This window comes from Orcinus orca, chromosome 8, assembly GCF_937001465.1.
Source record: "Orcinus orca chromosome 8, mOrcOrc1.1, whole genome shotgun sequence".
NCBI classification, from domain to species: domain Eukaryota; kingdom Metazoa; phylum Chordata; class Mammalia; order Artiodactyla; family Delphinidae; genus Orcinus; species Orcinus orca.
This window is the reverse complement of record NC_064566.1, coordinates 34264623-34288346: the sequence shown is the minus strand read 5'-3', so window position 1 is coordinate 34288346 and position 23724 is coordinate 34264623. Positions and strand designations below refer to the sequence as shown.

Here is a 23724-nt window from a genome sequence, read left to right as displayed (position 1 = left end):
TTGGGATTGTAAAGGGAAGTGAGGGTTTTATACTTCATTTGACAAGTAAAACATGTATACTGTAAACTGTGATAAATAATGTATATGTAATGTAATTACTATCAAAGCAACCACTTAAACTATACAAAGAGATATACTCAAAAACTGTTTAGATAAATCAAAATGGAATTATAAAAATATTTCCAATAACCCATGGGAAGTCATGAAAAATAAAACAGAGAAACATAATACAGAAGAAACAAACAGAAAACACAAAAATAAAATGGCAGAACTTTTAATTCCTAATACACTAGTAATTACATGAAGTGTAAATAGTCTAAACACACAAATTGAAAAGAAAAAAGAGTTTGGCAAAGTGGATTAAAAAATGCAAGTAAAAGGATTAAAAATATACATTATGGATGAAAATTAATGCAAACACTAACAAAAAGAAAGCATGAGTGTTATATTAATATCACATCATTAATGTCGATTACACATTGGAGTAAAGAAAATTACCATGGACAGAGCAGGACATGACATAATGATAAAAGGAATCCATCCAACAATGAAACATAGCAGTGCTAAATTTGCATGCACAAAATAATAGCATCAGAATATGTGCAGCAAAAACTAATAAATGGGAAGGAGTAATACACAAATCTATAATTATAACTGGAGACTTCACTCTTTTGTCAATAATAGATGGAACAACTGAATAGAAAATCAGTAAGATGTAGAGGAACTCACATCAACTAACAGGATGTAGCCAACATTTATATAGTATTCCACCTGACAGCAGCAAAATACACATCTGTTTCAAGTGCTGATGGAACACATGCCAAGACAGACTATATTCTGGGCAATAAAACAAACCTCAACATATTTAAAATAATTGAAATAATGGAATGTGTTCTTGAACCACAATGTAATCAAACTAGAAATCAGTAACCATTGTTAACAGGAACATCTCCAACTATTGGAAACTAAACAGCACACTTCTAAACAATCCAAGGGTCAAAGAAAACCTAAGGGAAAAAACAAAATGAAAACAAACAGACAAAAAAAAAAAAGTGACCTGAATAAAAGTGAAAATGCAACATATTAACATTTGACGGATCTAGCAAGAGTAATGCTGAAAGGGAAATTTGTAGCAAATTTGTAGCACTAAACATTTATGTTAGTAGAGAGGAAAAGTCTTAAATCAATAATAAACTTCCCTTTCAAGAAATAAGAGCAAAATAAAAACAGAAGGAAGGCAATTATAAAGATAAGAGCAGTAATCAGTAAGTTGAAAACAGAAAAATATTAGAGAAAAGCATTAAAACAAAAATTTAGCTCTTTGATAGATAATAAAATTGGCAAACCTCTAGCTAGACTGACAAAAAGAGGAAAAGAGAGAGAGGGAGGGAGAGAAAGGGAAATATTTGAGTGATCTCAGGAGTATGTGCTGTGGTGTGCGGGCTATCATGGAGCGTGAAGATTTAAATCCACCGTACACCAAGGGAGGCATCACTATTACTTTAACTACAAGTGGTTTTGTGTATTTATATCTATGTATGGCTTTTCTCTTGGGTTATAAGTATAAATCCTTAAGAATTCTGGTGATGCATTTTCTAGGGTATTCACTTTAATAATTTCAAACAAATGGTGAAAGGCCTAAAATAGCCAATTAATTATGTCCTTCCTTTTGGTGCCGTTCAGGATTCAGCATCATTAAAAGATTGGAGCTCCTTGTTATTTCTCTGCAACGTAGTACTTCTTAATCATTTCTTGTATCTCAGAATTTTTTTTATGATTTGTTAAAGCTACCTACAAATTTCTCATTCTTTCTCAAGCTCCCTCTCTCTCTCTCTCCCTGCATAAACATACACACACATTATACACCCACACATGCACATGTATACACATATATACACGCAGTTTTGCATCCAATTTCAGGTGCTTCATAGCTCCCCTGAGTTGTAGGTTTTGTACTTCTGCACAGAGAACCTAGAGTTTTTATTGTTAAAAGTTATATACTCCCCACTTGCATTATTATTATTAACAGCATTCTATCTTCTCCATGACGCTATTAGCAGGACCTGAACAGCAGAGAGTCCAGTTTTCTCATCAGTGAAGAACCAAGGGTAAGCAGCCATCTGTACTGTACTTTCTTGCATGGACATGACGGGGTGTTTTTTTTGTAGTCAGCAATCATGACTATTTCTCAGTTCACAGTTGTTTTTCAGGTTCTTATACATGATATTAGAGAATTTATTACTTTGGAAAAAAATCAGTTTCTTATGGGAAAAAAATGTCGTCAGACACATTAATGAGAATGACACATAAAGCACAGCACTTTGCTAGCATTTTACTTTCTCAGTTTTACAGATGAGAAAATGAAGGATCTGAGAAGTTTAATGACTTGACAAAAATTATCCATTTGTTTAGGGGGGCAGATCCTGGACTAGACTAGAACTCAGGTTTCTGAGGCCTAATTTAGTATTCTCTCTCCATACATTTTTCTTCTTACCTGTAAGTACATGCCTAAGAATAATCATGAAGAAGTACAGTTTGTTTAAAAATCAAATTTGAATATCAATTAAGAGGTTAATAAAGGGATTCAAAATTTTTTGTTAGTTGCGTAGTAAATAAAAGATGCTGTTTGGGAAGATGGGGAAATAGAGTTATACTCTTATACTGACAGTTTTGGTACAGATGTTTCCCTTTTCACTAGAGTACTGATCTTTATGTTCCAGAATGAAGGTTGTAGGATTGATCAGATTATAATACTTGAAATTTTATTGTTTTTATTTTTCTTTTTATGTTTATTTTTTGACCATGTAAAACATTCACGATTCCAAAGTTGAAAACTGTAAATTAAATAAAGTTTAGTGGAGCCTAAAGCTTATGCCATTTTGGTGTCACTTTTCTTTTTTTCTTTTTTTTTTTTTTTTTTGCTGTACGCTGGCCTCTCACTGCTGCGGTCTCTCCCGTTGCGGAGCACAGGCTCCGGACGCGCAGGCCCAGCGGCCATGGCTCACGGGCCCAGCTGCTCCGCGGCATGTGGGATCTTCCCCGACCAGGGTACGAACCCGTGTCCCCCGCATCGGCAGGCGGACTCTCAACCACTGCACCACCAGGGAAGCCCTTGGTGTCACTTTTCAAGAAGAATAATGGGACAATAATTTACTTTAAAATTTTTACAAAAATGTTTGACTGTGAGAACACATTGCTAGAATCCTTCCTAAATCCTTGAAGGGACTGGTGCAAGTAAGGGGCCCTGACGCTTAGACTTTATTAGCTTGAAGGTAAATCTATCTCAGTTTGAAACTATGAAACAAAGCATTTCAGAGGAAAATTTCTTCCTTGTTTTTCCTCTTAAACCTTCTGTAGTAACCATTTTTATTTAGTTTATCTTTCCAATGTATCCTTTACTTTTCTGTGTGTGTGTGTGTGTGTGTCTACATACATATGTATATTTATATTCTTCCTGCTTCTTTGAAGGCAGCATACTGTATATACTGCACTGTTCTTTGGTTTTCACTTAAAAACATATCCTGGAGTTCACTCTATATACTGTGTCAATTTCACACTAATTTGTTAGTATGTGGCATAGTATTCTATTGTGCGGGTTTAGGATAGTGTATTCATACAGTCCCTTTACTGATGGATGTTTGGGTTGTTCTTAATCTTGGAAATCTTTTCTCTTTTTTTAGTCTTTAACCCTTGGGAATCAGTTTTATAATATTTTGGCCAAATGTATCTTTCTAAGTAGGATTTAAGTATCAAAAAATAAAGGCATATGTAATTTTACCATATATTGCCAAATTTCCCTCTGTTTTGCATTTATAAGAAATATATGAGAGTTCTATTTCTCCATAGCTTCATTAACAGTGTATTAATAAGTTTAGATGTTTGCCTGTCTGTTAGAGAGATAGATAGTGGACCTTTTTCAGTTGAGAGCTTTTTCAGTTAGCTCTGTATCCTAGGATAGTTTAAATTTTCATTTCTCTCAATATGAGTGAGACATTTTATCTTTTTCTACATTGATGGTCATTTTAATTTATTTTGCTGGATCATTCTGTGTATATTTCTTTGTCTATTTTCCTGTCAAGCTGTTAGGTTTTCTTTTTCTTCATATTTTTGGAGCTGGTCACATATTTATTATTATCCCCTTGCCCATGATATGTTACAAATAATTTCCCCAATTAAGTCATATACTAACAATTGAAGTTTTAAATTCCAAATGATTTTAAAGTGGTTTACGGTATTTCATTCTTTATGATGACATTGTCTTTGGTCAAACAGTAAGTTATTAAAATTAAACAGTAGGTTTCCCTTTTTTAATCGACTTTGTATTTTAGTATAGTTTTAGATTTACAGATTTATTATGAACATAGTACATAAAGTTCCTTATACGTCATGTACATTTTTCCCTATTTACATCTTGCATTAATATGATATATTTGTTGCAAATAATGAACCAATATTGGTACATCATAATTAACTAAAGTCCATACTTTGTTCACATTCCCTTAGTTTTTCCCTGGTGGTCTTTTTCTGTTCCAGGATCCCATCCAGGACACCACATTGCATTTAGTTGTCCTGTCTCTTCAGGCTCCTTTTGGCTGTGACAGTGTCTCAGACTTCTCTCGTTTTCAATGACCTTCACAGTTTTGAGGCGTACTTATCAAGTATTTTGTAGAATGTCCCTCAATTATGGCTTTCCTGATGTTTTTCTCATAATTAGACTGAGGTAGTGCATTTTGGGGAGGGAGACAATAGGAGTAAAATGCTTTTTTCATCACATTATATGAAGGGTACATTGCCTACCCACGTGACTTACCATTCTTGATGCTAACCTTGATTGCCTGGCTTGAAGTCATATTTGTCAGCTTGCTCTGCTGTGAAGTTTTTCTTTCTATTCTCCCTTTTTATACTGTAGAAGAAAGTCACTGTGTGCAGCCCACTCAAGAATTGGGGGATTATGCTCCACTTCCTTAAGGGTAAAAGAATTATTTGGAATTCTTCTGTATGAGGAATAGGTCTCATTTGTTTATTCATCAGTTTGTTTATACATTGTCTATTTATTTATATCAGTTTGGGCTCAGAGATATTTATTTTATATTTTGTATTATAGACTCAGTACTACTTCATTTACTTTGTTGCTCAAATTGGCCTTGCTTTGATTACTAAGAGCTTTTTGATTGATCCCTGTATCCCTTTGATATAACCCTATTGATTTTGCTTTGTTTTTAGCTTTTCTTACTTTCTGGCATTACAAGATGCTCTAAGCTCATCTCGTCCTTGTACTTTTCCTGTGTCAGTCCCAGAATCAACCATTTTTCCAGGGAAATTTTCTTTTAATGTTATAGAAATATCACAAAAGAAAAATCTGTATCAATCAGGGTCCTATTAGGCATACTCAAAATAGGATAATTTGAGGAGGGCTTAAAAAAAAAACTTTTACAAATATGGGGTGCCAGAAAAGCCCAGTGTGTATAGATTTAGTAACCGTGACTCTATTATCATCCATAGAACTGAAGGGAATTGGGAGGGAACAATTATTAGATCCCAGGAGAGAGTCATGTACTTGAGACATTCTTGAGAGGCTTAATGACCTTCAGTGGAAGGATACAGCCTTCCTGAATCCAGCCTCAGAAAGGAAGACATTTACACTCTTTTCCTTCCTTCCAATCATTTGTGGGAAGCCAGAAGTCAAAGGAGCTCTTTGATATCTATCAGTATAACCAGTCGCCGTCCCAAGAAAAAAAGCAGGGTAGAGATGGATAGAGAAGGGTTCTGCTGAGACAAGCCAAAGATATCCAGCAGGATATCATTGGATATATTTTCCTTTTGGAAAAAATTTAATCCTACCATTATTATGATAGAACTTCACTACTAATGATTCTATAAATACAGAGGAATTCACATAATTTAACCTTTTATTTTAAATAAAGTAGTCAACAGTGGATTTGATTGAGTACCTAAATGGCTAGCTGAATTGCTAGAAGGATGCTAAAACCATTAAATGAAACACAGAAAAATGGAGAAAATTATACCTAAAAGAACCTGTCTCAGAGTGAGTGCCATTTGTGTTGGGAGGAGTAATTTGAAAAGTACTTAGTGTTTAAAGAAGGAGGAATGGGAATTGAAAAGGCACACTAGAGGCATGCCTTAGTAACAATCAACATGCTGTTAACAGGTTTTGAAGGGGTGTAGATCTTGTTCATCTCAGGGATGATATTCCAAATATTTAATGATATGCTTGACATAGGCACAAACCAGCCAGAATGTATAAATGAACCAGAAGCAATAAGTATGAATATAAATTAGTATTTATAATTGATCTACGTATGTATTTAGATATGATTGCTCTAGGACTCAGACATTTGTCTCCTAGAGATCTTATTCAGTCTCATGGCATTAAATACCAATGATATGTTGTAACACTTAAATTTTAAGTTACTAGTATAGACATCAGACTTAAGACCTTCAGACTTAAATATCCAAGCCATTTCCCCATCATATGCATTTAAATATCTAAAGACATCTCAAGATTTACATGTCTAAAATGTAATTTTTTCCTAGACAAAAAACTGCTCTTTTGAAGTCTTTCATATCTTAGCTACATACAATCTATTCTTCTAGTTGTTCAAGTTAAAAATTATCATCTTTATTGTTTATACATTACATACAATGAAATGTACCCATTTTAAGTGTACGGTTTGACAAATTCTAACAAATCACAACAATTAAGATATAGATTTCCATTACCTCAAAAAAGCTTCCTTTTTCTGTTTCACCTCTGCCCTAGGCAACCGCTGATTTGTTTTTTTAATTTTTTTTCTAAAGTAGTATGTTAATGGAATCATACTATATGATGTATGTAATAATATATACTATTTTGTGTCTGGCTACTGGCTTTTTTTGTTCAGAGACTCCTCCAAAATTTCAAGTGATACTGATAAATTGAATCTTGTTGAATATATCTGTCGTTTTTTGGTTTCTTTTATTTTGTTTTATTGCTAAGTAGTATTCCATTGTATGGATATACCAAAATTTGTTTATCCATTCACCTGTTGATGGATATTTGAATTGTTTTCAGTTTGGGGACCATTATAAATAAAGCTGTTAGGAACATTTGTGTAAGAAGTGTTCGTATAGACATATATTTTCATTTCTTTTCATTAATTTCCTAGGTGTAAAATTTCTGGATCATATGAAAAATGTATGTGTAACTTTATATAAAACTGCTAAACTATTTTAAAACGTGGTTGTATATTTTTCATTCCTACCAGTAATGCATGAGAATTCTAGTTGCTCTACATCCTCACCAGCACTTGATATTGCCAACTTTTTAACTTTAGTGATTGAATGGAGGTTATCTCATGGTTTCAGTTCTCATTTTCCTGATGAATGATAATGTTACACATCTTTTCATGGGCTTATTGGCCATTCATACATCTTCTTCTATTAACTATATGTTCTAATCTTTTCTGTATTTTTAGAAATTGGATTATCTTTCTATTGACTTGTAAGAAGCTTTTATGTATTCTGAATGCAAAACCTTTGTCAGTTGTATTTATTGCAAACATTTTCTCCCAATCTGTGACTTTCCTTTTCTTTTACTTAACCCTGTTTTTAAAAATACAAAGTTTCAAAGTTCAATTTCTCATACTTTTTCTTTTATGATCCATGTTTCTTGTGCTCTAAGAAATATTTATCTGCACCAAAGTAGGGGAGATTTTCTCAGGTTTTCTTCAGTTTTATAGTTTTAACTTTTACTTTTGGTCTAGGATTCATTTTGAGTTAACTTTTGTAGATGACTTATGGTGAGAATTAAATTTATTTACTTTTTAAATATGCATATTTAGCACTACCTATTGAAATGACTGTCTTTTCCTCATAAATTACTTTAGAACCTTTGTGGAAACTGACTGTGTATGTGTGAGTTTATTTCTAAACTCTCTATTCTGTCCCATCATATGTCTTTTTTTTTTTTTTTTTTGTGGTACGCGGGCCTCTCACTGCTGTGGCCTCTCCCGTTGCGGAGCACAGGCTCCGGACGCGCAGGCTCAGCGGCCATGGCTCACGGGCCCAGCCGCTCCGCGGCACGTGGGATCTTCCCAGACCGGGGCACGAACCTGCATCCCCTGCATCGGCAGGTGGACTCTCAACCACTGCGCCACCAGAAAAGCCCTGTTGTTTTTAAATAACAGCAATATTAACTCATCTATACATAGTAGGCTCATCAGTTTACAGAGCAGGGAGTTTCCCGCCTTAGTCATCAGTTGATTAGGTCTCTTTAGCCTATTCCAGGAAAACAACAGTTTAAACAAAACTTTGCATGACAAGAACTGAAGCTCTTTATTGATAATTTTATTAGATAATTTATCATTTCATTATACTATAAAATACAATACTTGCCTTTTTTGTGCCATAGGTTTTCTTTCAAATATTGATTATCCCAGATGTTTTTAATTAATTGCTTTGGTATTTTAAAAATAATGGTCATGGTAATTGAAGACTGAAGACAACTCAGCATTTAAATAATCAAATGACTTTTCCTTTTTTTCTTCAGTATTTTGGTAGTGAAATATTTTAATGGTAATGAAAGATTCTTAATCTTTTTTGGATCTGATTAAAGCTTTGGAACCTCTTCCTAAAAAAAAAGTAATTACACACACATGTACATGATAATGGTAATTTCAGTGTTTTTTCAGTAATGAAGTATTTTACACTATTGGGTAAACTTTTCATACCATACATGGTCCCAGAATAACTGTAGTAATTTTGCTTTCTTTGTCGGATGTGTATAGGCATACTTAACAGAATACCTATTATACCTATTTTACTTTACATTTCCATTCTCATGTTTTCCTTCATTATTCTTTTTTCTCTTTCTTTTTTGTTTTCTTCTTAATCCAGGTCCACAAATGTGTATTATTTAAAGTTATTGTAAAGGGATTTAGGGAAATTTACTTTGAAGTCTCCTTTTTTTTTCTTTCATTTATTTTTTATTGTTTTCTTCCTTTTTTTTTCTTGTTCTTCTCTTCTGTCTTCTCCCACCCTCCAATTTAATTATTACACATACACATGCATATTCACATGAGTGATCATACTGAGGGTCTTGTTTGTTTGCGTGTCTGTTTTTGCAGGGGATCTTTTCTTTAATCCTGGGCAGGATTTGCTAACTCTCTGTTGATTGCTTCACAGTCTGCAAAGCGATACAATTTGTTCCTGAGGCGGCGTCTTATGGTAACCAGTGCTGAATGATGCTGCTTATGCTTTGGATGCATTGCTAGTGCTGCAGTGCTAGCCCAAGCCATTTTTGTTGCAATGAATTCTATTGATTTGGGGGACTTTGTCACTGATTCCTATTCCCCAGGCAACTGGGGTTTTAGAATGGTGATTCTTAATCTTTTTTGGGTCTGATTCAAGCTTTGGAAACTTTTCCTAAAAAAATGGAATTACATACACACATAAATACACACACACGCACATACACATATACACACATGCAGTTTACATAGTTTCAGAAGTTTACGAATCCCCAGCAAGAATCCAAGTTTATAAACCTCAGAAAAACGACCTCATTCAATAGCCACCCAGATATTTGCCTCACTATAAACAGGCATTTCCAAGAACAAATCAAACACAAATAAAAATATAAATACAAACCTCATACACATTGCAAAAAATGATCTTAATATCATGTCCTGAGCAAAACAAAAGTGATGTGTTTTAATAGTGTTCAATTATATGTAACAGAATTATCAGGTTTTTCTGCCCCAGTTGGCTTCAACCAGTTTTTGTTAACAGTCCTAAGATATGTGCCTCATGGTGATTTACAAGGCTACCAGTGATTTCTCTGTATTTAAAAATTTTTTTACAGTTTATAGTTAGGATATGACATAATAATAGATATTTGGGTTTTTCTACGTAGCCAAAGGCTACCTTGGCTACCTTTCAGGAGAAGGGAATTACATACACCCATTTTGACTGAACATTCAGGAAATAATTAGATTCACTATTCTAGTTACTTTGTTTATTCCCTAATAGACAAGAACTCTTGAGTGTGATTTTTGTTGATTTCTATGTGCACATCTTCTATCACCAGAACTTCTCTCTGTGGACCTAAATTTAGCTTGTTCAAACAATATGACCGCTTATAAATATATGGTGTTTAAAAAAAATCCTCTATCATACAGAATATGACTGTCCCAGATTTAGAGCAAAAAGATTATTGTTTTTTTCCTCTAATTTTTTGCTTTGATTATATTTAATCTAATTAGTATCTTTTTTCCTTCCCCAGTTGGCTCCACAAATTTTGGTGAATTTCATAAGATATGCTAATACTGTGATGATTTACAAGAGCTCAAATAATTTTTTTGTTTTGTTCACCTTTTTTTAATGATTTATAATCAAGATATAACATGATAACCGTTTGAATTTTTTCAGGGTTTTCTTTTTGTTTTACTTTCTTTTAGGAAAAGAGAGATGATTATGTATCCTTTGACTGGGGTGTAGAGAACTCAGACATAACATTTGAATTACTGTATTTTGATATGTAATCTCTAGACTCCCTGAATATTTTTTGTTTCTTCATTCTTTTTTTCACTCATTTCCTCCTGTGCACTGGGAGCTAGTTCTTTCTGAGACACATCAGTTATGCATTCATATAGATAAAATACAGTTATTCTGTTCACAGACCACAGATCAAACATGAGATTTTTGTCTTATTCTTACTTGACTGATCTACAACCAATCCTTTTTATGGGTGATCTGCCTGGCCTGACTTGAATGAAAAACAGCATAGAGTACCATAAAAGAAACTCATAAACTAATATAAATACCAGTTATGAAAATTAAAAACCCAGTTCCCCAATCACAGGTTAGCTAAAGCGGTTGGAAAGTTGCCTATGTTATAAATTTGCATCACAGGGTTAGAGAGATCACTGACATGCACTGCATCATCTATTTACATCATTCTAGGTATTATATGTCGCCTATTCCAAATATTAACTATTACATATTATATATAAACTATAAAGAAGACCAAATCAGTCAAACATGAAATCTCTTCTTTCTGAAGCTCTCTAGTGTTTTTGCAGTTTTGAAAGGGGAGGAATTAATGAACTACACATGTGAAAGCTGAATTTGTAAGTTTGACGATTATACTGAGAGAATTGATAACACAAATTTAAACAGCGGATTGCATTTAGCTCACTTAGGAAGTTGATGTTGAAAGGAGATTTGCATGAGAGTTTACTTGTAGTGAAGCCAGCTGGCACGCTAACTTGCTTTCTAATTTTTAACTGCATGTTGATTTCATTTTAGCCCTTCAAAAGTTGAATTAGAAAGTAGCAACTTTATGAAAACATACATATAAGCATTAATCATAAGTTTATGTTCTTGCAGTGAGATTCATTAATTGGTCTATAATTAATTATACCCCCAAAGTAGTGTGTGACCATGAATTATTTGTTGGACTAATTGGTATGTTGTTTAATGAAGATAACAAGTCTCTCTGAATATGCATTTTGGGATCAATGTATACATGTATTCATTTTGTGTTTTGGTATAATTGTAGCATTTTTATTGTGTGTGCATGTAGTAAATATGCTTAGCTTCATCTTGAGTCTTTGTTGTTTAATATGTAACTTTATGGCATTTCAATTTCTAAAATAAGCATGATCTTCTGTTGATGAAAACTCTGGTTGTCTTCATCTGTCATTTCAGGACTGAAAAAAATTATATGCTGACCAAATTTTAGCTAATCCCTTTCATGTTTTTGCCATGTGAAAGTAAAACTATAATTTAAAGTTGTGTCATTCATGTCTCCTGCAGTTTAAAAAAGATGAACAAAGCAAAGATTCTATCTTCTTCAGAGATGGGATTAGGCAAATTGATTTTGTGCTTTCCTATGTTGATGACTTAAAGAAAGAAGCTGAACTGAAGGCAGTAAGTACTTATGTAAGAGAGATGGGAATAATAAGAAGAAGCACGTTCTATACTTTGACAGAGATGTTTCCTCTGAATTATGTTGTAAAAGTTAGCAGCCCCGGAGTGTTACTGGAAACTGAGTGAAAAGACTACAAAATACGCAGCCTAAGAATGGATGTGTAAAGTCAATTTTATTTTTTGGATATTTTGGACAGTGACTTCTTTTTCTTCTCCCAAGTGACTGATATATTTTTTATATAGCTCACCTTTGATATTAAATGTGACCTCCAGAATTTGAGGTGTATATCTGAATATATTTATCTTTTGTGTTTAATTTCATTTTGACTTTCATTAATCCATTTTATCTGAGTAGCCTTGATATTATGTTCTTTCTGACCTTATCACTTTCTGAACTTACATTATTTATTCATTTTTTTTACTTGTTTACTGTCTCTAACACCATAAATTAAGTTCACAAAACCAAGGACTTTGTCTTGTTCATTACTGTATACTCAAATGCTTAGAACAGCAGTTAGAGCATAATGGATGCTTAATAAATATTAGATATTTGAAATAATGAATTAATATATTAATTCATATGGGTAAGCATATAAACACACATTTGCTAACATACTTAAATAGGAAATAAATGTCACATAAAGTAAAAAACTGTAGCTATTATCCCCATAAGGCCCTGTACATAGCCATTTCTGTCCATTTCTTCCACCCTTTGCCTGGAAACTCTTCCACCAGGCCTCTAAAATTCATTCACTATCACCATATTCAGCTCTTCTCTGAATGTCCCCTTCAAGCCTAGCTCCTCGTGTGGGTTTGGTGCCTTCCACAGCAGTCCTCTCAAGCGGTGGTGGTTTTTCCCTTATGCTTTTTCTGGAAATGGATGAATGCCTGCTCTCCTTTTATCATATTGTTGATTACAGTCTATCCTCCCTTGCTCAGCCTTGAAGCTCCTGAGTTTTAAATCTCATCAGAGTTATCGCTACCCTGCATTGTTGCTGTCATTAATCTGTCCCTGGCCTTCTGTTCTATTTCTCAACAATTTTAGCTCCTGGACCACCATCACTCTCTCCACAAATACTCCCTTTTTAAGTATTGATTATCTCAATGGTTATCTAGATGATTATTTTGGCATCCTAGCCTCTCTGTTCCTTGAACTCCCTTTTGCAAGTATCTTAGTCTCTAACTCAGCCATTCACTCCCCTAGAACTTGTCATTACTAATAACTACAACTCTTTATAATCTCATTCAAAGTATCCAACTGTCTGACCAATCCCTCGAATATGTCTGACCAATACTCTTCTTCCTTCAGCTGTACCAGGACCAGATAAGATGCAATTACCTTAACTCCTTTTTACTGCTGCTCTTTATCTTTATGCTCTTCTTTATGCTTATTCAGTTTAAATCTCGTATCACATTATACTCTACTGCATGTGCTGTCAAATCCCTTGCCCATCTCTCAGTTGTACTTAACTTTGGAAAACAATTTTAGTTAAACCCAACTTTCCACCTGCTAATGCTAGAACCATGCAGAAAGACAGACATACAATTCACTTACTGGTTTTATCTCATATTTGTGCCGATAGACCTCAACTTGGTCCTTAATGCTATCTGGCAGTCATACTTCCTTAATTTATTCAGTTTCCCACTCTCCTGGGTGACTGTTTTATAACTTTTTCTCTCTCACACCTTCTATGTATCCTCCCCATTTTCAAGCTTAGCTGACCACTTTTCTAAGTCACTGAGAAAACTGAAGCAAGTAGAAGAGAAATTCTTAATTTTCATTACCACATTTGTCCATCTACCAGCATCTTCAACCTGTATAATCTACCTTTCTTCCTTTTACCATAGATGTACTATTTATCTTTCTATCTAAAGCCAACACATTTGCTTGTGTCCTGGATCCCTTTCTTCTTGCCTACCGTTTAGGAGTCAACAAAACTACCCCCAGGTTTGCTGACTCACTAAAAGGACTCACAGGACACAGCATGTAGCCATACTCAGTGGCTATGTTTTATTGCAATGAAATAATAAAAGCAAAATCAGCAAAAGGAAAAGATGCATGGGGCAAAGTCCAGAGAAAACCAGGAGCAAGCTTATAAGAGTTCTCTCCCAGTGGAGTCACACAGGATGCAGTTAATTCCTCCAGTAACAATGTATGACATCACATTGGAAGTACTGTTTACTAAGGAAGCTCATTAAAGACTCAGTGCTGTAGGATTTTATTGGGGGCTGGTCCTTGTAACCTTCTGCCTATCTCATACCAACATTCCATAGTCCCAGAAGAAAGCAGATGTTCAGCATGAACTACATAGTTTGTACAAACAGTTGAGGTAAAGTGAGCCACTCTTAGTAGTTCTGGGAATGGTGGGAGCCCTCACAAAAACCAAGTTCCCAGACACCAGAACCAACCTTGCAGGCAGGCCTTTCTAAGGATAGCAGTTTCAAGCCTGTTATATTAACTCTTTTCTGTATACCTACTTAGGGATATTGCTTTTACGATTCTTTCCTCTCTCTTAAAATTGCATTTTGTGTTGTTCTTTACCGGATCATTTCTTTCAACAAATAAATGTGCTGTTAATTCTTCCGTATTAAAAACAAATTAAAAAGCAAGCACAAAGACCTCCTCTTAATCTCAATTTCCCTGCCAGCTAATGTCGACTTCTCAATTTCCTTTTTGCCCAGTTTTCTCTTAAACCCATTCCTATCAGGCCTTAATATCACCCACTCTGCTCATCTTCAGATAAATGAATCCAATGATCAAGTCTCAACCCTCATCTTGCTTGACCTGTTAGCAGCATTTGCCACTGATTACCATTCCCTTCTCTACAGTTTATGTTCTTCACTCAGCTTCCAGGTCTCCACATTCTCTTAGTTTTCTTCTTATTTCACTAGCCGCTCCTTCTCAATCTTTTCTTCTCCCTGATTTCTTGTTATTGTAGTGCCTCAGGTTCAGTCCTTAATCCTCTTCTTTTCTCAGCCTACATTGATTTCTTTGATGATGCTTCCTGTCTCACAGTTTTAAAATTTAAAACCATGTTTGTGCTAATTCCAACGTTTACCTTTCCAGTTTGTACTTCTTTCCCCTGTGACTATTCTGCATCTCTACTTGGAAGTCTTACAGAATCTCAGACTCAGCAGGTCTAAAATGAACTCCTGAACTTTCCCTGAAAGCCTGATTCATCTACAAGTCTTCCCCAACTACAATTATTTATCATACATTTCAGTAGTTGCAAAGGATATAATCTATAATGTTTTGTAAATGGTCCAGTTTTTAGCATATATCTCTAGAAGGTAAATACCATGGAAATTTGACACTCACCATCATTTATTTTAAAAAATGAGTTATATGAAGAAACTCTTTTTTAACACTTTGAATTTTACATCATTTATTTTTCTCCACCTAAAATTTTCCTTCCACTCTGTCCACATAATTTTTTCCTAATTTAAGTGTTTTATCTTTGGGAGTCTTTTATTGTTTGTTCAGTCTTAAGTTTGCTACAACAAATGTGTATATACCTTGAAATGTTTTTATTTCCTTTCACCAGAACAGTCTAAGCCTTAAACTTCTTCTTTTGTTTTGAGGTGTTTTTTTTTTTTACAACTGTACAAGTGTATAATTGATAAAACATCATGAATATACTACAATATTTGACAAGTAGTTATCAAACATCAAAAGTAAAGTCATCCTAAATGCGTCAAATAATAAAATGAACACAGGGGCTTTAAACAATATTTTCCACATCTTACTCCTCCGCCATCTAGTGGGAAGCAGACACATAGCACAGGGAGATCAGCTCGGTGCTTTGTGACCACCTAGAGGGGTGGGATAGGGAGGGTGGGAGGGAGGCGCAAGAGGAAGGAGATATGGGGATAGATATATATGTATAGCTGATTCACTTTGTTATAAAGCAGAAACTAACACACCATTGTAAAGCAATTATAGTCCAATAAAGATGTTAAAAAAAAAAACCAGAAAACAGTATTTTCCTTATTTGTAGATGAATGAGAATTATTCCTAGAATGAGATGGTTCAGCTTCAAGTATATTCTATTTTTATATATGTTTGTATAAATTAAGCTTGTTCAGATAAGTAAGTAGGTTGGAATAGAAAAGGTACTGTTTTAGCAGTTTGAATCTTTTTTGAGCTCCTGAATTATAGCCCCAAATTACAAAGTGATTTATCATAAAAGTAATGTTTAATGGTCTGTCACCTAATAATCCTCTTAGCTCGGCCTTCAGTTTTACTGAACTCAGAGAATTGGTGTCCACATGACTTGCAAAAGCATTTGTTACTACAGTGAGAAGATTCACTTTTTTTTAATACTGATAACAATATTTTGAATGTCCCTCTCTGCCCCTTGTTGTTTTGTTTTGTTTTTGCCTTCCTGGATGTTCACAGCCTGCCTTTTCTTTGATAACCTAGGAGAAGGGCAATTGTGAAAGGGTAACAGAGAGAGGAGAATTATTCATAGACATATTCTCACATGTAGTAAACTTTGGAAAGGGAGAAAAAGAACCCATTAAAATTATATTTTATTCCTTGTAAAGTTTGAAGCTCTCTCAAGGTGGACATATCCATTTGAAGATGTGTCCTGTAACATCCTAGTGAAACCTTCTAAAATTTCAGTTACATTTTTCACACTTAAATCATAATTTTTTACATTTAAGTTACATTTACAGTTTTTCACACGTAAGTCACATTTACACCTTTTCGCACTTACATAAGAGTTAAATCATACTTGAATCACTGTTACAATTTTTTCACACTTAAATCATACAGCCAAAAGATTTTTTGACAATTAATCATTGTTTTAAAGCCCACAGTAAAGATTATTTAATTGAATTAAATTTAATTTTACTTTTTCTAAGTGAAATTATTCTTCATGATTAAAAAGTCATGATGATATTTTGGCTTAAAATTGCTTTAAATATGTCGTTTATTTGAAGAATACTGATATCTTTGTAGTACTGAATCTTCCCAACTAGGAGTATAATATGTCTCTCTGTTTATCAAATTTTTTATGTTAATTAGTAAAGTTTTCTGCTTTTTTTTCAGATAGAGGTCCTGCATATTTCCTGGAGATTATTCCTAGATATATTGGGTTTTTATAGTTATACTGTGATTTATAATATAGGTGAAAAGCAGGCCATGGCACTCAGATGGGGGTAATACATAGAGTACTTTTTTATACAACCAAGGGACCATCTGGAGGCACAGTCATTGTGTAACAAGTCTGTTTATCACTGGGCAAATAAAAGGGTTTTACATAATACTACTAATTTGTTTTTCCATAGGAAAGAAGAAAAGAGTTTGAACAAAATCTCAGAAAAACAGGTCTTGAGTTGGAAATTGAAGATAAAATGGTAAATGTAATTGTTAATCTATATCAGAGTCTTAGTTTTTTAAGTTTTGTTTTCTTCTCCTCTGACCTTTGACTGGCTAGACTTTGTGTTTGGGAGTAAAACAATAGCTTTTTCGGCTACTGACATGTAACTGAGGATGGTAGGGCCTGTGGTCTTCCAGGTAAATAAGTAGGTCAGTGCTCTGAATTTGAGATGATAAGGGATGAGTGGAACACTTTAAAAATAGGCATAAATAGTTGTAGTCAGGATCCAGAGAAAGTAAAGACATGGTTTTTGTTTCACATCTGTGTCATTTTGAAGACAGCCTATAATCTAGCACCCTAACTAGTTAACCTGGCTCTCTTGCAACACAACCTTCTAGTTAAGCCAAGACACTTTTTGTGCTCATGAATATGCCAAGTTTTTTTTTTTAACCTCCTACCATTTACTGGTTTTCTAGAATTTCCTTCAAAATTACTTTTAAAGACCTATTTCAGATCCCACCCTGTCCATGAAACTCTAATACTCTCTACTTCTAAATTAATAGTCTCTACTTCTTATTCATCCCTGTATTTTACTGAACTAGTAAATATGAATTATACCACATATTCTATGTGTAACTTAATTATTCTCCTGTGTAATGAACCCTTATTACCTAAAGTTCCTCCTTTAGGTGTAGGTGATACATCAAAACTGGGTAAGAAGAGGGAGTATATCTTATACTTTGTATGTATTTCTCACCCTAAACACAGTTCTAAGCTTATAGCTAGTTGCTAAAAACTTAAGAGATTTCCCAGAACCACATGTGTTTCTATGGACTTCAGACTAGTGTACATTGACCCTGAAATATATTTTTTAAAATATTCTTTGTCTCTGTCTGTCTCTATGTCTCTGTCTCTGTCTCACACACACACACACACACACACACACATATAGTATACACATATATACATATATATGTAAGTATAATATGTATAACTGTTTTGAGCATTTGCAAAGTTTTGCTGAAATTTTTCAATAAATTGAAAATACTTGATGTCTTTAATTTGTTTGAGATTTTGTAAAATTTTCTTTCTTTAATCAACTCAGTAATCTTTCTGTTATTTTGCCTCCATCTTATACAGAACTCCGAAGATGGGAAAACTTATTTTGTCAAGATCCATGCCCCTTGGGAGGTATTAGTTACTTACGCTGAAGTGTTGGGAATCAAAATGCCTATTAAGGAGAGTGATATTCCTCGAGCTGACAAAATCCCTTTTAGCTGTATGCTTGGGCCTCTGAAGCTCCCAAGGAATGTGAAGCATCCTCATGCTGAATATTTCACTGCCCAATTCACCAGACATCGGCAGGAGCTCTTCCTCATTGAAGATGAGTCAAGCTTCTTTCCATCCTCATCAAGAAACAGAATTGTAGGTAGAGAAGACCTTTGGGCACATCCCTTGGTGTAAGGGATGTGTGCCTGTGTGTGCTTTTATATGTGTGCATGTGTGATAATATGTCTACAAGATGTTTCTGTTTAAATTTTGATAAGTGTTCGGTGGTATTGGGCAGGTTTGAAAGGCTACTTGGACCGCTTAACGCTGTTAACCTCCCTACTTCTCCAGCTGTCGTTTAAAAATGAGTGGTTGACAGTGTGGACACAGCAAAGAGAGGCCTCTTGCAATATTGGGGAAATCACTTAATTGAGAGCCAGAGGACTTTTGTTTTGTAAGATTTTTGTAAAATGGTTTTATAAACTTATAGTTAGGTTTTATAAATTCAGTGCATAGCAGAAAGAATATTGGTCATTCCAACTGGAAATGGAATGTTTTAATTTCTTTGTATATGGTGTTGACTGAAAAAAATACACAACCTAAAAGTTGAGAATTATGTTTTATTCAAGGACATTGCTGCGAACTCTGAGGAACTGTTATAACAGGTAAGGGAGGAGCCAGGGTACATAGGACTTGTTGCTGGAAAAAATACATGTAGTGGGACATTAAAAGATTACTGCTAATCACAAAAACCAGATATCTCAAGTTAATGATTTTAGTGCTTTTCTATGCATGGGAAGATGCAAGAGTCTGGGCTCATTGAAATTATTCCTTTGATATGCCTCTTAACTATGTAGGACGTGTATCCTGTTTTTCTCCATCCTGAATTCCCTGTTGTGGGGAGGCTACAGTGGCTGACGCTTGGTGGCAGGCAATATTCCTTGTTTACTGACATGGCAGGTGCCATATTACTTTGTTCACAATAGATAGCATTTGAGAAACATCAGAACTTTTTCCTTCCATTTAAAACTGTTTTCAGTCTTTCTTTTTTTTAATTTTTGTTTTAATTTTTGTTTTCAGTCTTTTGAATAATAATATTTCCTCTCCATTTGTAGTCCTAGGGTCTTGAAACTTCCCATTGACAAGGAAAAAAAAATGTGTATGTGTTACACTATCACCCTTTACAAAATTATGTACTAATTTAGAGTCCTATTAACAACATAGGAGAATGCTGTTTTCCACATCTCTTTCTCAACACTAAAAAGTACCAATCTTTCTTTTTCTTTCTTTTTAAACTGTAGCATAACATAAATAGAGATAGGCACACAAGTGTGCACTGCTCTTTGAATTCAATCACAAAATGAACACAGCTATGTAACCACCACCCAGATCAAATGAGAAAACTTTCCTAGCTCTCCAGAAGCCCTAGTGCCTCCTTCCAGTCACTATTCCTGTCCCTCTCAGCACAGGTAGAGTTTCACTTTTAACAGCAGAGATTAGCATAATCTGTTTTTAAACTTTATAAAAAATGGAGTCATACGGTATGTATTCTTTTGAGTCTGGCTTCTTTGGCTCAACATTTATTTGGTTGATTAAATTAGCTATGGTTGGTTAATTTTATTCATTAATTTTCATTACTTTCTATGGAAACTTATTTGTGTATGTATCATTATGGTTTAATTTGCAATATCAAATGAGATTTATCTCCTTGTTTATGTTTATTGGGCATTTAGATATGCACTTTTTTTTTTTTTTTTTTTTTTTTTTGCGGTACGCGGGCCTCTCCCGTTGTGGAGCACAGGCTCCGGATGCGCAGGCTCAGTGGCCATGGCTCACGGGCCCAGCCGCTCCGCAGCACGTGGGATCTTCCCGGACTGGGGCACAAACCTGTGTACCCTGCATCGGCAGGCGGACTCTCAACCACTGCACCACCAGGGAAGCCCTAGATAGGCACTTTTGTTAAGTCCCTGCTAATGTCTCTTGATTTTGTTTTTCAGTTAGGTCTTCCCTTGTTGATTTGTAGGAACAGTTTATATATTCTTTTTTTGAACCCTTTATTCATTATATATTTTACTGATTTTTTTCTTACTTTGTGCTTCCTTTTTCATCCTTTTTATGGTTTCTTTTCATAAACAGATGTTTTTAATTTTAATGCACACTTGACTCTTGAACAACGTGGGTTTGAAATGCAAGCGTCCACTTATGCATGGATTTTTTTCAATAGTAAATACTACACTACTACATGATCCATGGTTGGTTGAATTCTTAGATGTGGAACCGCAGATATGGAGGGACCTTGTGTACAGAAGGCAAACTATATATTATACTCACATTTTTGGCTGCCCAAAGTGTCAGTGCCCCTACCCCAATGTTGTTCAAGGGTCAACTGTAGTCTACTTTCTCGAGCCTTTACTTTATGAATAAAGCTGTTAACCTTTAACTACCACCAAGATCATGAAGTTATTTCCTGTATTCTAGAAGTTGTATTATTTTACTCTTCACATTGAGAACTACTGTCCACTTGGAATTAATTTTTCTTCATGGTGCAAAATAGAGGCCTTTTCTCCCCCATATGTATAGTCATTTGACTTACACCAATTATTGAAAACATTCAACTTTTCATATTGTTTTACAGTTCCCTCTTTGTCATAACTCATGTGTCTAGATATTCATAGATCTACTTCTGGGTTTTATTCTGCTGCTTTGACCTATGTCTGTTTTTGTATCCATACTGACAATGTTGAACTTTGACTGAGTTCTGTTCCCAGAAAATCGGGACAATTTTAAAAAATCTCCCACTCTTCTTGTTCTGTAAAACCGCTTACTGCAAAGAACCACCTTTCCCTATATGACTTAAAGAATATTCATAGATAACCCCCCTGTTTGACTTGACAGCACTGTTTGCCATATAATTTATTCTAAATTCATCTGCTAATTGAAGTGTTCATCAGTATTAGTTGTCTCTGTCCCAATTAATAATAATAAAAATAAAAACTTCTCATATATCTATGTGGAGCAGGTAGTTACAGCTTGGAACCAGGTGCCTAGACTACACTCCCATAGAGCCAAGGAAACAGGGATGTTATCTTTCTTGATGTTTACATTTAAAAGAGATGGTTCCTGGAAAACTTAAGAAAAACACTCCTGAGTTATGAAACTGGCAAGAGGCTTATTTAGCTTTTAAAAATATTTACATACATCTCAAAGAGAAGAGAAAAAGAATTTATAATTACAAGTTCTCTAAAGGAAATGCTCTAAGATTTGGCACCAGGGAAATTTCAGTTCTTTCCTTCCTTCCTCCGTCCCTCCATCTTTCTTTACTCTCTTTCTTCTTTCTCTGTGTTTCTCCCTTCCTTCCTTCTTTCCTTCCTCCCTCCCTCCCTCCCTTTCTCTCTCTCTCTCTTTCTTTCTCTCTCTCTCTCTCTTTCTTTCTTTCTTATTGATATATTTTAACATATACCAAACTCATGTTTCCAAATTTGTATTCGTCTTAAAGTAATCATATTTGCAAGTATATACTTAATCCAGTGACCCTGCAAATGTGCAAAATAATTTTGAGATTCCTTAAAATACTCTTACTGTTAATAATAGCAAACACTTAAATAGCACTTACTATGTACTAGGCATTTTTTTTTGTACATCATAGTGATTCAATAATTTTGCAGATTATGCTCCATTTAAAGTTATAAAATACTGCCTATATTCCCTGTGCCGTACAATATATCCATGTATCCTATTTATTTTATTCGTAGTAGTTTGTACCTCTTATTCCCTATCCCTATCTCACCCCTCCCTCCATCCCTCTCCACACTGGTAACCAGTAGTTTGTTCTCTATCTTTGTGAATCTGTTTCTGTTTTGTTATGTTCATTCTTTTATTTTATATTTTAGTTTCTACATATCACATTCTACTGTAAGTGATAACTTACAGTATTTGTCTTTCTCTGACTTATTTCACTAAGAATAATACCCCCCAGGTCCATCCATGTTGTTGTGAATGGCAAAATTGACTTCTTTTTTTGTGGCTGAGTAGTATTTTAGATCTATATTTACCCTTACAATTTCTTCCTTTCGTTATTACTTTATAGTGATAAACATTAGACACATTCCCATTCTTTGTTTCATAAATGGTTAGCTGAACTATGTATCCTCATTGATCCCTGAAAACAAAGGACTGTTAGGTAAATTAACCAAAATTCAGTTGAACTTACTTCCGCAAAAGACCCTAAACTTTGCTGCACCCTCAACCTTAGCCAATGTTGGCATGTAAACTAGCCCTTCCTTAACACAAAGAAAGACACTTCCTGAACTTGGCTTACTTCTCCCTATAAAAGAAGTCATTTTATGCTTGGCTTTTCAGATGTTCCCAGATCTCTCTATTGCAACAGTTCCCCTCATCCTCTTGCAGTAATCATTAAAATCTTTCCTAAGTTTGGATTTGTTTTTGTTTGACAACACCATGCTGTATTTATTACCATAGCTTTATAATAAGTCTTAATATTTGGAAGAGTAAAATTTTCCACTTTGTTAGCTCCCCAGTGCAGAGTTATTTTTGGAGAATCTTTTTGGTGAATCTTTCCTAGGGAAATAATCCAAAGTATGTAAAATAGTTAATATTTATCACATTATTTATAAAAATCAAAACGATTTTGCATAAAGTATCATTTATTTACCAAGACATAATATTAAATTGCCCTTAAAATGAATAACCAGATTAAATAATGATGATTATCTAATGTTTGTCAAGGGTGACAAACATTGCAATCAACAATTCCTTAAACAATAAAATATTTAAAAGGGGAGGCGAAGAGAAGTATATCTAAAACAGTGCTAGGAAGAAGGACCTTCAAGATGGTGGAGGAGTAAGATGTGGAGATCACCTTCCTCCCCACAAATACATCAAACACATCTACATGTGGAACAGCTCCTACAGAACACCTACTGAACACTGGCAGAAGACCTCAGACTTCCCAAAAGGCACGAAACTCTCCATGTACCTGACCGTGTGGCTGACAGGGTCTTGGTACTCTGGCCGGGTGTCAGGCCTGAGACTCTGAGGTGGGAGAGCCGAGTGCAGGACATTGGACCACCAGAGACCTCATAATATCAATCGGCGAGAGATGTCCCGGAGATCTCTGTTTCAATGCTAAGACCTAGCTCCACTCAATGACCAGCAAGCTCCAGTGCTGGACACCCCA

At 34.7% G+C, this 23724-nt stretch overlaps 1 protein-coding gene across 11 annotated transcripts in view; it reads left to right on the top strand.

Moving 5' to 3' along the window:
• ANO5 (anoctamin 5) overlaps window positions 1-23724 on the top strand; it is a 98113-nt gene that overhangs the window by 18962 nt on the left and 55427 nt on the right. For 2 of the 11 annotated variants that reach the window (XM_033409477.2, XM_033409464.2), the window contains exons 3-7: window positions 2061-2108; window positions 9184-9225; window positions 11818-11931; window positions 17227-17295; window positions 18399-18683. In XM_033409477.2, the coding sequence (XP_033265368.2) occupies window positions 2061-2108; window positions 9184-9225; window positions 11818-11931; window positions 17227-17295; window positions 18399-18683 (558 nt within the window). Of the gene's footprint in view, window positions 1-2057; window positions 2109-9183; window positions 9226-11817; window positions 11932-17226; window positions 17296-18398; window positions 18684-23724 lie in introns of all 11 variants that reach the window. The other 9 variants (XM_033409470.2, XM_033409461.2, XM_049713476.1 and 6 more) reach the window with 5 other exon arrangements.